This window comes from Ictalurus punctatus, chromosome 29 (genome assembly GCF_001660625.3).
Source record: "Ictalurus punctatus breed USDA103 chromosome 29, Coco_2.0, whole genome shotgun sequence".
Taxonomy (NCBI): domain Eukaryota; kingdom Metazoa; phylum Chordata; class Actinopteri; order Siluriformes; family Ictaluridae; genus Ictalurus; species Ictalurus punctatus.
This window is the reverse complement of record NC_030444.2, coordinates 10,783,528-10,801,784: the sequence shown is the minus strand read 5'-3', so window position 1 is coordinate 10,801,784 and position 18,257 is coordinate 10,783,528. Positions and strand designations below refer to the sequence as shown.

General features: G+C 35.6%; 1 protein-coding gene across 2 annotated transcripts in view; it reads right to left on the bottom strand.

The window, feature by feature from the left end:
• The window catches only part of nrxn2b (neurexin 2b), a 659,496-nt gene that overhangs the window by 407,120 nt on the left and 234,119 nt on the right, over nt 1–18,257 (bottom strand). For both annotated transcript variants that reach the window (XM_047152219.2, XM_017461810.3), the window contains exon 5: nt 8,760–8,777. In XM_047152219.2, coding sequence (XP_047008175.1) covers nt 8,760–8,777 — 18 coding nt within the window. The remainder of the gene's footprint in view (nt 1–8,759; nt 8,778–18,257) is intronic.

The window sequence follows — 18,257 nt, the reverse complement described above, 5'->3', positions numbered from 1 at the left end:
CGGTGTACCATGACAAAACGCAGCTTTTTTCCTTTTCACATAATCAGCTCAACTTTATTTCGACTCAGACAAATGCAGAAAGCAGTGATGCTACTAGCGTAAATAGCAGTAGCTAAGCTAATTATAATATAATATCACTTTTAAAAATGAAGCAGCGGTGTAGTAAGACAAAACACTGACAACCCCCCCCCCCCCCCCCTTTCCATATTAGTTGCACATTATTTTTGAACAATTGATATAAACAAGCATAGGTGCGCCTGAACCTGAACGCATCTGGAGAATAACAGCAACGGGCAACATCAAATATTCATCCTGCTGAAAAAAAATAATTGTTTCATTTTACATTTATGGCATTTGGCAGACACACTTATCCAGAGGAATTTACATTTATCTCATTTATACAACTGAGCAGTTGAGGGTTAAGGGCCTTGCTCAAGGGCCCAATAGTGGAAGCTTGGCGGTGATGGGGTTTGAACTCATGGCCTTCTTAACCACTGAGCCACCACTGTTCCATCACAGAAATTCAAATGGTTTCTACTGCAACATCAGCTGTTAACCATTAAAACCATTACCAAATAGTTTCCATTACGTAGTACGACATAGGTTCATAATGTTATCCACTACACATAACGGTAGAGAGCCAAAGGAACCATTACAGTTTCCATCAAAACCATTACAATCTAGCTAGCTAGATCACGATCATCAGCCTGGTGAGGAAGTACAAACAGTGTCTTAAAACTCCTTCTCCTTCAGAAAGAACTTGCATGAAGTGAACTAGCTAGGTAGCTAGCCATCTAGCTTGATATGTTTACTAAAGATTTTATCCTGTACCACTGAGAAGACTGAAAATGACGTCTTTAGAGTCATGAATGCGTGGGCCATGTCCCAAACCACATATAAATATGGCGTCAGTCCATCCAGGTGTCATTACTATTGCTGTCATCCAGTCACATTTTCAACATCGCTAAGGATTGCATAAATCTTGTAAAACTATTGTGCTTTGTTTACATCTGATGACGAATGAACTTTCTCTCCGCGGTCAATCTCCTAGCAACAGAAGCCTTGACGAGATAATTCATGGACATCACGCTTATGGGTGCGAGAATCGATCACCAGGGTTAGTGCACAGGCAGAGAACAAAAGAGCATGCACAAAAAACAGCGGGAACACAATGATACACAGAGAGACGTACACAAACACAAAAGTCTGCTTGATGTCAATTTGGCGACCTCTGACCTCCGACTGGCGATCAGCAAACGCAGTGAGAGAATTCATGAAAACACACCAGGGGAGCCAGAATGAGAAAAGCATGTCACATCACATGCTCAGTGGTTAGGCCGTTGGACTTCTGAGCGGAAGGTCGTTGAAGGTCGCTGATTGGAAGAGTTCAAATCCCAGCACAACAAAGTTGCCACTGCTGGGCCCTTGAGCAAGGCCCTTAAACTTCAACTGCTCAGGCTCAACTGCCCCCCCCCCCCCCCCCCCCCCCAATGCGCTCATGTTGGCAGGAAGCGATTACAAAGTGATTCCTGCCTCACTTTCAGAGAAATGCGAGCAAAAAAAATGACTCCGAGAAAGTGTGCGCAATCGTGATGGTGGCAGAACATCAATAAGCTGATGAGGATAATAGTCTAATCACATTAACATTTTACGGAGACAAACTAATCATCAGACCTGTTAACATTTCCACATCATCTCCTGCTCTATTTCCTAACAGGTATTGATGAGGCAGTGATCAGAGCGAGCCTACGCCAGCTAACATACTGACATCTGATCTGACATTTTAATCGTTGCGAGGAAATCTGGTTTGAAGGAGGCTTAATTATAGCTCGAGATGTCGTTAATCTTCTAAATGCGCAAGGTTGCAACAATCAAGGCGATACTGGCGACTGTTTCTATCAGAGGAGAGGTCTATAATAAATGATGTGCATTGTGTGTAAATGATGCATGATGTAATTACGCAATTTGTAATGGGAAGATCAATCTGGCTCAGTTACAGGTGAACTCGGGGGGAAAAAAATGTTCGAGTGGTGTTCTTGATTTCTTAATAACGTGCAGGAAATAATTACTACACTATAATAACCATAATAACCAGTAGCATTTCTATACACTGTAAAACCAGATAGTTCATTTATCTCAAAAAATTTGAGGAAACTAATTACCTCAAAATTTTTAAGTTGATAAATCAATTTCTTTAAGCCAAATACACTTAAATATAACAAAAAATGAACTCAAACTTGTTATATTTAAGTGTATTTGGTTTAAAGAAATTGATTTATCAACTTAAAAATGTTGAGGTAATTAGTTTCCTCGAATTTTTTGAGTTACAGTATCTAGAAATACAACATGCTACCTACTTACTGCAACCTCATATACCAGTCCGTACAGGAATTTGTTACATTCAGGAGTTGTTTTTTTTTTTTATTTGTTTTTGTGATTGTTCGCATCTGGTGTTTCCATGCAGTGTTTTTATTTTTTTTTATTATTTTTATGTGATATCCCAAAATTCACATAGGAATATGTGAATGGAAACATAGCTAGGTAGCTAGAGAGAGAGATCTTGTTTTTGTTTATTTATTTATTTATTTACGTACTTACGTAATTATGTATTTATTCACATGAAAGTGTTTGAGAGCGAGTTCCTGAGATCACAACCTTGTAATGGATGAGATGTTTTTTTTTCCATCCCCAAGTCATTAGACGATGTTTTAAACGTTCTTCCACAAATATATACGCACTTTTAAGGATGATTATGATGTTTTTTTTTTTTGGTTAGAAAGTGTTATGAAAAATCTATGACATGGTATAACCGCACTGAGAAAGAGTGCAGAGACAAAGAGAAGTGGAAAGAACCGAGCCTTGATCCTTGTGGGACTTCAGTGGAAAGGCTAAATTGGTAAATATTCTTTTTTGGGTATTAAAAAAAAAAGAAAAGTTTATAAATATATTGTTTTTGCTGTATCCTTTACTGATGTATCCCTTATATCTGCACTGCAGTTCACGCTGTCTGTCAGGTCCACTGTGTATAAACATGACTGTAACAGAGCGCAGTTTAATTCTAATTAATATTCAGGAAACATTATCAGCTCCCGATGCTGTTAAACCATTTTAAGTACTTTTAATCTCCTGTACTAATGCTAAAACACTCCCCAGTGTGTGTGTGTGTGTGTGTGTGTGTGTGTGTGTGTGTGTGTGTGTGTGTGTGTGTAACTACTGTGGATTTAAAATAATAATAATAATTATTATTATTATTATTCATGACCACAGCCACACCAAGAGGAGAGAGATGAAGGATGAGAATACGCAGGAATGAGAGAAGAAAGCAGAAGAAAAACGATAGAAGGGTGAAGCGCAAGAGCAAAAACAAAAAGCTTCTAGGTATTGCGTGTCATACAAAAAGAATGAAATCTCTCAAAACAAATGGCGCCCCTTTCCACCATCTTTCAGTCTTTCTGTCTGATCAGTGATCACGGAAGTTAAGCATCAGAGTCGACAGGAACGCAACCCTTACACACGGGTGGTTTTTTTAAAAATTCATCACGCTTCTAAAAACACTTTTCTCTCATTGTCATGCCACCTGAAGCCAACAGTTTAATAAAATCACATACGTTATTGCATCGTCTCTGCTCGCTATTATTTCTCCTCAAGCATGAAAGAGAAATAGTGGACTTGAAGCAAGCGGAAAATGAAGTCCCATCCCTCATCCTGCTGATCACACCGGGCAAAAAGCAAAGAAAGAGCTTAAAAAAAAAGAGAGATGAATGACAATCTCTCTCTCTCTGTGCACTCTTATGCATGCAGGAGGGGAAAAAAAATCATCAGGTGGATATTTTTCATCTTCTACAAGATTCTGGGAAACTATTCTAATAACCTCACCGATTCCCTTTCATATTCCATAAATGGGAAAAAAAATCATTTATACACGATCATAAAAACATACTTCTTCATTCCCGTGCCTGCTGCGACCAATTCGTTATAAAACCATGTAGGATAAAATTGGTGCTTGCTTCACGTTAAAAACACACACTCTCTCTCACACACACACACACACACACGCACACTTTAACAAGTCTTGTGCGTCTCATCTGCGCCGCTCTCCCGAGCCGATTTGCAAGGTGACTCCAATAAATAAAAAATTGCCACCAGTTTCATTATTAAAAACTCGTACCGTGCCAGTTGGCCTCGCAAACTTCATCCTTCACAATTTGACACTCTGTTCCATCCAGCCAAAACGCAGCAGTCAGATATAACACGGACTACTCATGATGTTTGACGTCATGTGATGCCATGCCACAACATGTTACATGATTACGCTGTGGAAAATTACATTTATCATGTTTATATGATATAATGGCACATATGCAAGAGATTATTATTATTATTATTATTATTATGATTATGCTGTGTTATATGATGGTTGTCATTTCACAACATGTTGCCATGTATGACATTATTACACATTTCGTCCATGATGCCATGACGCCAAGCTATACATATAATAACAATTATGTAACTCTGCCATGTCATATTACCTTCATTATGTCCGTTATATTACGTAATACAGTATATGGACATGTCATGGTACAATATATTATGTCATTGCGCACGGTTATGATGTTTGGCATATAAATATATTAAATGATCACTTTGTATCACATTGCTCTTAGGATGTCTGTTACATCATGTCATGATTGATTATGATTATATGTACCATTATGTTTATGATGTTATTAAGTCACATGTCTCAATATGACTCAAGATATTATGTTATTTACACTGTGTAACATTACGTTTATGATGTTTATGTCATGTCGCGCCTTATATCACTCAGAGTAATATTAAATTTATGATATTTGTTATGCCCTGTCACGACGTTATTATGCCGTGTAGGATGATTATGTCATGTTATGATGTTATGACACTATGTGAAGTTTTTGTCGTCATGCCACGGCATATTATGATACGTTACGTTGTTACATTGGATAGCTTTGCATTTATGATATTTGCTATGCCATATCAAGCATTATAGTGACATGTTATGATATTACATTGGGTAACATTCCGTTTACGATGTTTGATTCATGTCTTGCTATGTCACGTTACAGCATGTTTGATGATTACGCTGTGCATCGTTACTTTTATGATGTTTAAACGAGAGGTCGGCGGATAGAGGACCAGAGTATTTTACCAATACCGATAACTCGGCAGTACATGCCGATAACCGATTAATCAAGCGAAAGTTTTTGAAAACTGATACTGAAAACATAACCCTCAAAGTAAAATACTGCTGAGCTTTATTAGAAAAATAACAGTACTGACTGCACCGTGAAAATGTACTGTACTTTTTTTTTTTTTAATGAAATAACTATCCATCCATCCATCCATCCATCCATCCATCTTCTATACCGCTTATCCTTTTCAGGGTCACGGGGAACCTGGAGCCTATCCCAGGGAACATCTGGCACAAGGCGGGGTACACCCCGGACAGGGTGCCAATCCATCACAGGGCACACAATCACACACCCACTCACACACCCATTCATACTCTACGGACACTTTAGACATGCCAATCAGCCTACCATGCATGTCTTTGGACTGGGGGAGGAAACCGGAGTACCCGGAGGAAACCCTCGCAGCACGCAGCACGCAAACCCACATGCAAACTCCACACACACAGAGCCGCGGGAATCGAATCCCCGACCCTGGCGGTGTGAGGCGAACGTGCCAACCACTAAGCCACCGAAATAACTATATACATATTAAAGTGACTAAAAGATATACATCCAAACTGAACCAAAAAGTAGCACTCCAAATAACAAATAAAAATAGAGGCATCCAAAATGAGTTTAAAAAAACACTTCAAATAACACAACAAAATTGGCCAGTGATGGTATTTATTTCACCTCTAGAGGCCGCTCTAGTATGTGTAATGACAGCGGACCCTTCTAAACTGCTCCCGCAACGGACGCAACCAGGAAACACTATCGGTGTGGAATGTTGCCGATAACCGATAGTTCTGATCGGTACTGATCAATCAGTCGACCTCTACGTTATATCATGTCACATCATGTCAGGATATGTTACGATATACCGTATTACATTATTACTTTGCATAACATTGCATGTTGTTTGATAATAACAAACATGCTGTTTGTTATTATCACTATCATTTCATGCAACGAGATTTTAGCGCATTTTATGTTATTACACTGTATAACATTATGTTTATGATGTATGTCATGCCATGACAGGACATGATAGCATACGTACATTATATTATTACACTGCGTAACACTGCGTTTATGATATTTATTATGCCTTGTGTTATAGTGTGTTATTACACTGTGTAGCGAAACTTCTTCATATGTTTGGTTTAATTGGTTAAATAATAAATAAGTACGTTAAAATGACTCATGACAGACATCATACATTGTCTAGATCCAGTTCACACTGTACCCCATAATTGATACAAGCTGTCCTGATATGTAATGATCATAACATGCTTATAGAGACAGGTAATTAACATTCACTATGACTCAACGTCACGTATCACTATTGAGAGATAGTGCCATACTCGTCCGTCTACACTCTCTTTTCGAAGCCTCTCCGGTAAGCAGCTTTAGATGTAAATCACATCACCTCAATGTACCTGACAAATCGTAGTTAAGTCTTTAAGCTCAGGCTGGTACCTGCTGAACCGGAAGCTTGCTATCACATACATAATGTATACTTTATAGAGTCTAACACCTTGTGTACTTGTATCTACATAAAAACAATTTGCCCTGGAAAAAGATGAAAAAAATCTCCATTCAGACCAAGATTGGAAGAACTGGGGGGGGGGGGGGGGGGGGGGGTGTTACAAATGCTCAGAAGAATAGAACAGAAAGTAAAAAGGAAAGGAGAGGGAAAATTGCTGGATCCCTCTCATTTGCTTAATCCCCGTCATTTGAAATTGTGCTCTCTGTATTCTGGTGATAAGTGGAGGAACTCTGTGACCCCATGTCTCCATCACTAGCTCTTAAAACTGTTGCTGGGAGACGATTCAGTGGAGTTTGCGAATTACTCTTGGTGTGTATAAAAAAGATCCAACTATCAGGAGAGAAAAATAATCAGATAGAGTACGCATCAGCTTTCTGGAGTTTTAGCTATTTTCCTAGCTGATACTCGAGAGAATTAAGAGATCAGAAGCTAAAACTTGAATATACTTTACCATCCCTGCTGAACAAAACAACATCAGAAACTCTCATAAAATTTGTAATTGTTTAAATGGTTATATTGGGAATTGTACTGGTTTAAACATAAACTGTAATGGCCCATGTGGGTCCCTACTGGTAAGTTGTTGCCTCCTATTGGTGGTATGTTATGTCTAGTGTATATCATTAAGAACCAATAATGGTAATGGTCATGATTTTAATGCTTAACTGAATGGTTTGTAATGGCATTTGTAGTGGAAAACATTAGAATTTCGGTGATGGTTTTAATTGTTTTTTTGTTTATTTGTTTATTTCAGCAGGGATGTTTGCGATCATTATATATCTCCTTGCATGAAAAAAAAGCCTCTCCTCTGTCCCACATTTCATCTGAACAAAAACATATCATTTTCAAACGATACTGATGTCACACCTAATGCATGTTTACGCTGCTTGTAACATGTCTGTTATTATTTGTTTCCTGTCATCCTATCCATCCTTTATTTTGCTTTTTATTTATTTCTTTGTCCCGTTATTTGTCCTTGTTCCATCACATCCATTCTTTCTTATTTACATATCCCTGCTGAAAAAAACCCCAAGAGAAACCATCACAGAAATTTTAACGGTTTCCACTACAAATACCATTACAAATCATCAGCTGTTAACCGATAAAACCATTACCAAATGGTTTCCATTAAGTATTAGGATGTAGGTCCTTAATGATAGCCACTAGACATAACATGCCACCAGTAGAAGGTAACAAATTACCAGGAGAGATCCACAGGGACCATTACATTTTCCATTAAAACCAACACAATTCCCATTTATAACCATTACAAACTACATGAGGGTTTCTGTTTTTTTTTGTTTTTGTTTTTTTCAGCAGTGATGTGATGCATCTAATTGATGTTTTTCATGTTTATTTGACCTTTTCTTATTATTTTTTATTATTTTTTTTGTTTTGTTTTGTCATAGATTATTTCATGTGTTATAAATAAATCTGCATTATTGTTATTATTATTATTATTATTATTATTAGTAGTAGTAGTGGTAGTAGGACTAGTAGTATTTATTATTGTTGCTATTATTACCGTTTGATTTTTTTTCTCTGATATACATGTCTGGTGTCTGGAGTTTTTGAAGTTTGGTGGCAAAAGCCACAGAGCCAAACACTGTCCTATTTATGGAAAAGGAAGAAGAAAGAAATAAAGTAAGTGTGTGTGTGTGTGTGTGTGTGTGTGTGTGTGTGTGTGTGTGTGTGTGTCTGGGGGGGGGTGGTTTATAATAATTATACCCATACATTTGCCTTGTTAGGGTACAATTTTAATCTGCCAGGTTGTGTCTGGTACAATGCCAACGTGCTTATTACAGCAGAATGGGGGCAACTGATTAAGTTAAGTGGGTGTGTGCAAGTGTGTGTGAGTGTGTGATGTGTAAACACCGCAATCATTGCAGCTTGTGCCGACTTGAATCGGCGTCAATGCCAAGAACACGACCTTCAGAATCTCAGTGTGATCTCGCACAAGGCGATTAAAAAAGAAAGGGATTTAAAAAGATGAGCTGACTTACCCACTTGGGATGAATCACCTATAACAGAGAGAGAGAAAGAGAGAGAGAGAGAGAGAGAGAGTTAGTACAAACATCTTCAGTTGTGTAGCTCGCACATATTTGTCGTATGTTGACCCACCTTTTAAAACACAGAAAAGCAAACTACAGAGTTCGTTTTAGCACTTTAACACTTCCAAGATGCCACCCAGAATAAAAATAAACAACATACTTGATAATCAAATACATGCCAACTTTAGGCTTTAAGCTTTTAACATTACTACACACAACCTGCTTAATAATTGAGTTTTTTAATGTTCACATACATTTATACTAGCATTAACCACATTCACATTATCCTTCTTGGTAGGAACACATTGAAATATAGATTTATCACATATCACAAATATCACACAGGTTTACTGATATCATCACATAAAGTAATGATAAATGGTCTGCACTTATTTTAACCTTAGCGGTTCCAAAGCTCTTTACACTGTGTCTCATTCACCCATTCACACACACACACTCACACACTAATGGTAGCAGAGCTGTCATGCAAGGCAGCTAACTTGCAATTGGGAGCAACTTGGGGTTCAGTGTCTTGCCCAAGTACACTTCGGCATGTGGAGTCACATGGGCCGGGAATCGAACCGCCAACCCTACGATTACTGGACAAACCTCTCTACCACCGAGGGTCAGTTATGGTTAGCCACCTGAGCCACAGCTGCCCTACTGTACACACCCCTCACTGAAAACACAACCTTCTCTGTTCAGGAAACATTATTGACTCTGCTGTATGAAATATTTTATATCATGTTCTAATGTGTTATGTCAACTGATATGATGATATGAAGTCATATCATAAAACATTACGGATATAACTACAAATACTTATGATCACTTATGTAGCCCTATATCACGCATTGTAATGCATTTTATGCAGTATGCTGCACAACATGTTATAAAGCATGATATAGCTTTATAATAGCAGTCTATATAATGCATTATAATATCTGGTCATGTGTTTATGCAACATTATTGACGCTGCTCTAAGACATTATAACATTTTATAACGCATTACGTCAACTGATATGACGTCATATCAACGCAAAACACTATGGATATAAATACTTATGATCACTTATGTAGCCCTATATCAGGCTTTATAATGCATTTTATGCAGTACGCTGTATAACATGTTATAAAGCATGGTGTGACTTTATAATATCAGTCTATGTAACGCATTATAATATCTGGTCATGCGTTTATGAAACATTATTGACTCTGCATTAAGACATTATAACATATTTTATAATGCATTATGTCCACTGATATTATGAAGTCATATCATCATAAAACATTACGTACATAACTATACGTGCTTATGAGCATTTATTTAGTCTTTTATCAGGCATTATAATGCATTACATACATACGTATGTTATAAAGCATGATAATATGACTTTGTTACATTATAAGACATTATAACAGATATTTTATAATGCATTACTTCAACTGATATTATGAAGTTATATCATGATTTACAAAGTGTTATGCATGTAACACTAAATACTTACAGTAGACAGCCTTATGCCAGGTGTTCGAATACATGCTACATCATGTGATAAAGCATGATGTCCGTTCTTAAAACAATATAGACTCAAATTTTGTAAGACACTATAGCATTTTATTATGCATTATGTAAACTGTTTAACTGATTTTATGATTTCATATTATCAGGCTTTATGTATTTGACGTTAAGTACTTGACCATTTTATTTAGACATATTCCAGGCAGCATAATGCATTAGGTCTGTTATATAGCATGTGATAAAGCACGTCTTGATAACATCAGTTCATATAACACGTCATATCTGTTCATAAAGCACTATATAATATGACATGATGCTTTATGAAGTGTTATGTATATTTATACATCCATCCATCTTCTACTGCTTACTCCTTCTTCGCTGGGGAACCTGGAGCCTATCCCAGGGAACATCGGGGACAGGGCAGGGTACACCCTGGACAGGGTGCCAGTCCATCGCTCAATCACATACACACTCACACACCCATTAATACGCTACGGACACTTTAGACACGCCAATCAGCCTACCATGCATGTCTTTGGACTGGGGGAGGAAACCCCCGCAGCACGGGGAGAACATGCAAACTCCGCACACGGCCCGGCGGGAATCGAACCCCCGACCCTGGAGGTGTGAGGCGAACGTGCTAACCACTAAGCGCTCTGGTGTCCTATATATGAGATGATATAATGCATTTTTCATAAAACAGAGCTCTCAAAATGTGTTTTTTTTTTCTTCTCTCTTTTAAATAAAGTTTCAATTTGTCAGTTTCTGTCCTTATAGGCATTATTTTAAGGGTCTGCAATTTGGTCTTCCAGTTTTGGCATAAACAAATATATATGAAAATATTCATTTTCAGAGAAAATAAAACACAAGCTAGAAAGTGGTCTTTTATGAGTAATTTAGCACCAGGTTCGACACAAACTTGCAGAGATCCGCGGCATCGTTACGTTTAGGCGGGATTCTGACTTAGAGGCGTTCAGTCATAATCCCACAGATGGTAACTTCTCACCAGTGGCTCCACAGCCAAGCACACGCACCAAGTGTCTGAACCTGCGGTTCCTCTCGTACTGAGCAGGATTACTATTGCAACAATGCATCATCAGTAGGGTAAAACTGACCTGTCTCCTGTTAGGTAGTCATTATCTCTCCTGAATGAAAACATTTTACACTTTGAGATTTCTCTACACACTTGTGAGGAACTGTAGTAGATTATCATCATTATCATCACCACCATTATGGCTATGATTTACACCTTCATAAAAAAATATACGGGCAGAGCTCATCTTCACTTAACATTCGCGCAAACTGCCTCATTATCCTGCACTGCTACATAGTTTAACCCCTGCCCATGGTGTGTCCTTGGGAAACAAGACAATCCATCAGTAGCAGTTTAGAAGTGGAATTTTGGACATGCTCATGTGAAGCTGTGTGTTTGAACCATATTATACAATAACATATATTTCAAGAAAGTCTTAACGTTTCAGTTCTATTTCTTTGAATGCACCCAACACACACATCATTTCATATACAAGTTAGCATGGGGTCACTTCCAAGGCCAAAATGGACCAAACATCTCCTCCCTCAATTCCTTACCCTCCAACACCATCACAAAACAAACCAGGGGTATAAATATGAGGTAACACATAGGCCAAATTCCCTTAGTCAGTCATAACAATGGTGGAGGGCACTGCAAATGGTATATGTACTTTTATAATACATAAAATTACGCAATAAAGCATACATGACAGTCTATAAAGCATATGATTCCATAATATTGGTTTATATAATGCATTATAATATCTGCATCTATATCTACAGTGTATGTCAGCAATGTTACAATGCTACACAAGGCTATATGAATGCCCATAAGTACTTAGTTAAGTAACACTTCATAAAGCATATGACATGACTTCATAATATCAGTTTATACAACACATTATAACATACCTGATATCTTAAAACATTAGAGTTTATAAATGTTTTACATAAACTGTTATTATGAAGACATCTTCATGCTTTATCATGTTATGAAGCATACATGACACATTATAATGCATGCCATATAACACTTTGTAAAGCATGATTTGACTTCATATCAGTTTACTTACTTATTATATAATATCTCTTATAGCATCTTATAACACCAGAGTGAATGAATAGACACCAATATTGTGAACAGATATTTTAATGCATTATATAAACTGATATCATAAAGATATATTGTGCTTTACAACATGCTATATAGCATGCATAATTCATTATAATGTCATAAACGTCTATACAAACGGTCATGATCTTTTAAAGTTATTTTCATAGTTACATGCCTAGCATGTTATAAAGCATGGTATGAGCATAATATTTTAAATAACACATTACTATACTATATAACGGCATATTATAGTGCCCTACAACAGAGTCTATATTGTCTGATGAACATATATTTCCATCCTTTATCATGCTATGTAGCACAGATAATACATCACAATGCCTGGCATAGGTCTGTATAAATGCTCACAATTATATGCAGTCACATATATATATATATATATATATATATATATATATATATATATATATATATATATATATATATATATATATATATATATAGTACTGTAGTTACAAAGCAAATTATGACTTCATAGTCTCAGTCTATATAATACATTATAATATCTGCTTATAAAACCCTGACTTAGTATAGTGTCTATAGTATAGTATCTGTACTGCCAGTTATAATGCATTATAGCCTACATCACTAGTTTCTCAAATGGATCAAATTAAGGGTTTATAACACATGATAGAAAAGGAGCCTAGAGGCCTAGAGCCGTGATATTATAATGCATTATGGCTATCGCATTCATGTGAAATGTTTGTGAACTATCAAAAAAGCTAACAGAAGTCTAATATGTTCAGTACCAAAACAGAATGTCTATAGAAAATCTGTCCTATGTCCTCTACTCTCTCATATATGTACATCAGTACATTACAGCGGCCCAGAAGCCCGAGTACTGAGATAAGGACCATGGAGGACTGTTTACCCGAGTAAGCATCACTCTCGTAATATAGAGCAAAGCAAAGCTTTTTTGAGATGCCATGGTAGGATTTGATGGCTTTGGGAATCATAACTGAAGAGTACTCAGTGAGTATTTTTGGTTTTGAAGATGCTGGAGAAAGTGCTCAAGAAAGTCTGTGTGTGCTCTAAACTTTATATTTTGTTCTAATAAAAAAAAAAAAAAAACAAAAAAAAAACAAAGGCTACTCTCTGAATAGCTAAACCGTAATTAAACTGTTTCTCTTCTGAAGCAAACATACTCTTGTGGTTTTGAAGGAGAAGTACAAAGGGTGTGAGGTTTCAGTGTGGAACGGGAAATGCAAATTAGACCAGATTTTTAAAAAAAAAAGAAAAAAAAAGGAGAGATCAAAAGGTAACATTTTTTAATATATACTGTACATATTAATCAGGACAACATTAGCATCTGGAATTGGCTGGTCATAAAGTAAGTATTATAAAGGTTCTATATTCTATGTTTTTAACTTAATAAGGTCAAATTTCTTAGCATTAGACTTCATGTTTTAGGTTCCAAATAGTTAAAAAATAGTTTGAAATAAAAAATAAATAAATCAACAAAAACAAATAAGACCATTATTATTATTATTATTATTATTATTATTATTATTATTATTATTATTATTATTATTATTATTATCAGAATATAAAGATCAGTTTAATCAACAATAAATTCAGTAAATAATTTTGGTTTATATACATAATTCAATTTCATTTTTTTGTTTTGTTTTTAAATTTCCATCTCAAGAACTTTTTTTTCTCTTTTTAAATTATTAATATAGGAATCTTTATAATATTAACATATAATTAATAATATTAACATACCGTTTATGTTACATGTAATCACACATGTAATCATACATCTGTGGAACCTATAAGAATTTTTGGTGGTGCTTTGGCATAAAGATGATGTTGTTTCTATTCCTGCACCCCTACTACAGTCCAGCTCCTGTATACACTTTTCTCTTAGAGTGTGGTCTGGCTGTAGGCTGCTGCTGTTTCTTTGATCATGCTGTAGGTGAAATGTCTTGTCTGCATGTTAGATATCTTATCTGGGTTTTCCCCCAGTATCTAGCAAAAAGAACAAACCAGCCAACAGAAGAGGTGTTTATTTTATGCTAGACAGAAATTCAGACCTACAATCTATCTGCGTCCTTATTTATGTGGGATTGAAAACAAGATAGTGAATGAGTCCTAAATACAGGCTGTTGCTCCATCTGTTGCTATGGCATAATGTAGATTATTCTCAATAACCGTGAGATTCAGAGCTGGATTTGAGTACATCCATAGCAGCAGATGTAGCAGAGATATTCTGTGAAAGTGATGAGAAAAAAAGATTTCCATGCCCCCATGGGGCTCACTTATTAATTTACTCATAAACTTTGGAAACCTTCCAGAAATTTTTTTTAATGTTAATAAACTTAAACAAACAAACAAAAAAGCTGTTTCAATTTATTTTCACACCTTCAATCTAGACTTGTGATTAGAACATGAGGTATAGGTGACTTTCTCAAACACAAAATCATTTTCCTCAATTATTTAAATTCACCAGCAATTCGAGACTCCATTATATTACATGCTTTCTGCTGGTGAACGAAGTGAGCTATGATGATAAGAAGTGTATAGTAAAGAAACTGCTCTTAGTTAAGTGTTCATGGTTGGTAAATTGAATCCTTGTCCCTAATCTATTAGCATTCACTAACTAATAACTACTGTAGGTGTTTTTGCTTATCCTAAATAAAAAATGGAAAATTCTGTAAATGTGCAGACTAAGGAATAGTTAATAAAATGCTGTAAAATTATTAAATCTACAATCTTAACATTGTTTTATTTTACAGTGCGGGTTAAAAATACTAGACAGTTACATAGCAAAAAAAAAAAAAATAGTAATAGTGAAAAAAAATAGTAAAAGACAGAGAGAGAGAGAGACAAAGAAGTAGATGATTATTAAGTAAACTGGATAGTGAGATGGATTATTATTTACACTTTGCAGTAAGGGAAACATGCATATCCATAAACACTTACAGTACAGTCCACTCTGAAGGCATTGGAACACTGAAGACAATTCTATTGTTTTCACTATCCAGACCAGCCAATTTTTTTTAGGTGAGCAAAAGTAGACTAACAGATAGTCTTAAAATAAATGAAAGTAAATAACACATAATATTTGGTTGCATATCCCTTGCTTGCAATAACTGCATCAAGTGACTGGTGACCCAATGACATCACCTAACTGTTGCATTTTTCATTTGTGTTGCTTTTCCAGGCTTGTTCTGGGTATTACATTTGTTGTTAAAAAGTCTTCACAGGTGAAACCTAGTGACCAAACCTACACTGTAAAACCGAATGAGTTCATTTAACTCAAAAAATTTGAGGAAACTAATTACCTCAAAATTTTTTAAATGATAAATCAATTTCTATAAGCCAAATACACTTAAACGTAACAAGTTTGAATTAAATATGTTATATTTAAGTGTATTTGGCTTAAAGAATTTTATTTATCAACTTAAAAATTTTGAGGTAATTAGTTAATGAGTTAAAATGAACTATCCGGTTTTACAGTGAAGAGTAGACATTCAGAGCTGTTAATTCTTTAAACAATCAATTTAACAGGGCACACCTGGGCACCTATCAGTCACGCTGTAATATTTTTGATTGCTTGAAAAAATGGGTGGGTTCAAACAATGTATTAAGTTCTTTAACACTTCTAGATGCAACTATGAGGAAACGAACGCTGAAATTCATCAGTTGATCTAATGTCTTCGATATATATAGTGAAAACAATAAAGCAGGATTGGCCTTGTTGTTCCAGTACTTTTGGAAGGGACTGACTTATTAAAGAGACACATTTAATACAATAGGAATTTGGGACAACAATTTCCTTCTGCGATGAAGGAGAAAACTCACTGCTACACATCTGGATGGAAATAAAGTCACAGAACGGCACGTGTAAAAGACCCAAGTAACCCAGCTCCACATATAAGACTAACAGCTTCCAAGTAGGCACAGTGCTTCAATTATTTACAAACCAGCTGAAATAAATTAGAATCAAATAATTAATGACAAATGAAACCTTGCCGTTCATTTTCTCTCACTCATATAATGATCCATTCATTGCCGTGCCATCGTCTACAAGGTCAAATTTACTCCCTTAATGACTCGATTTCAGACATAATTCACAGCTCTGCTTACGTTACAGATGATCCACTGATTCATAAATTCATATTCCATTCATATATGGATATCGATGATTATTTAATGGAATTCCAAAATCGGATGAATAATTTACCAGGTTTGAGTTCTCAGCAAGTTAATAAAGTGCAAGGAGCTGCCTCGGGGTCATGTTAAAGCACATGTAAAACAAGTTTTTTTTTTTTTTTTAACTCAAATATTTCATTTATATTAACTACGTGAATAAATTCGTGCTTCTTCAAAGTAATATCTTAATCAGTCGAGCCTAGTAGAGCTCCAAGTAATGCATTTTGTAATGTATGTGCAAAAATTCACCCATGTAGAATTCATTAAAAACACTGAAAAGGGCAATAAATTATAACACATTACACAAACCTACATGGTAATGTTGCTGGATTACTTAAAGCAGAATTTAATTAAAATCACAAATATATTTGCATATTATCATCACCTGAGGTCTTTGCTGGGATTGTGGGTAATGGTCTGATGTGTAAAATGCACTGAAAATGTATCACAGAGCCGAGATACAAGTTTGACTGGAACATTAGGCGAAGACTTAAATCTTATTTCCACATGACACCTTTATAAACCCTTTATGACAACTGACGTGCTGTAATTCTACATAAACTAGTAACGCTGCCTTCATTAAATTTGATGTATCTAAATAAATCCATGAAGTACACTGCAATACAAAGACGGATGTTATGACGTTCTTATATACGTTTATAATGCATCATAACATGGACTTCAACAAAAATCTATATCACTTCACAGTTGACATACAGTAGATATATAAACTTAAAACTAAAGGAACCAGTTATGTCAGCTAACACTTTAAATAAACTCTTATGTAGCTTTATATCAGTTGTCATTAAGGGTTTATGCAGAGGTCACATATAGCCCCATGAATACCAAGTAAAAATTTAAGACCGAACCAAGACCACTGAAAATGAGATTTCAGTAGGAACTGAAATGTAACATTTAACTTAAAAGGCAGTGTCCCCAGGTCTACATGACACCTACATAAACCCTTTATGACAACTGACATAATCCTACACAAGTGTTATATATATATATATATATATATATATATATATATATATATATATATATATATATATATATATATATATATATATATATATATATATATAATAAGTCTTCAAAACAGTATCAGCGCTTATAAAGACTGCCTTTGTTAATGTTGACATATTTGATCAAATGCGACTCTGACTTACCAGAAATACCTTGACGAATACAAACAGTTGTCATGACCTTCCAATGTAAGTTTATAATGCAAGCTATGTCAGACCAGAAGCAAAAGCCTATGTTACTTGTCTTGGGTGATGGGTCAAATTAAAACTGAGGTAAGCAGTCGTTATGTTGTTTAACACTTTTTGGAATAAACTTTTCATAAGCTTTATATCAGCTGTCATATAGGGCTTACACAGACGTTATTAGCCCTATTAACAATACCATTAATAAAAAGATTCCAGATGGCTAATCTGGTTGTCATGCCTTCATTAAGAACAATTTGAGAAATACTAAACTGGTGTTTATATAAATTAGCACTCACACAGGCTATAAACATTATCTTTATTTTATTGTTCTTATTGTATTTATACCCAGCCAATACCCACATAGATCTAAATGACCAGGTATCTAGTGCTGT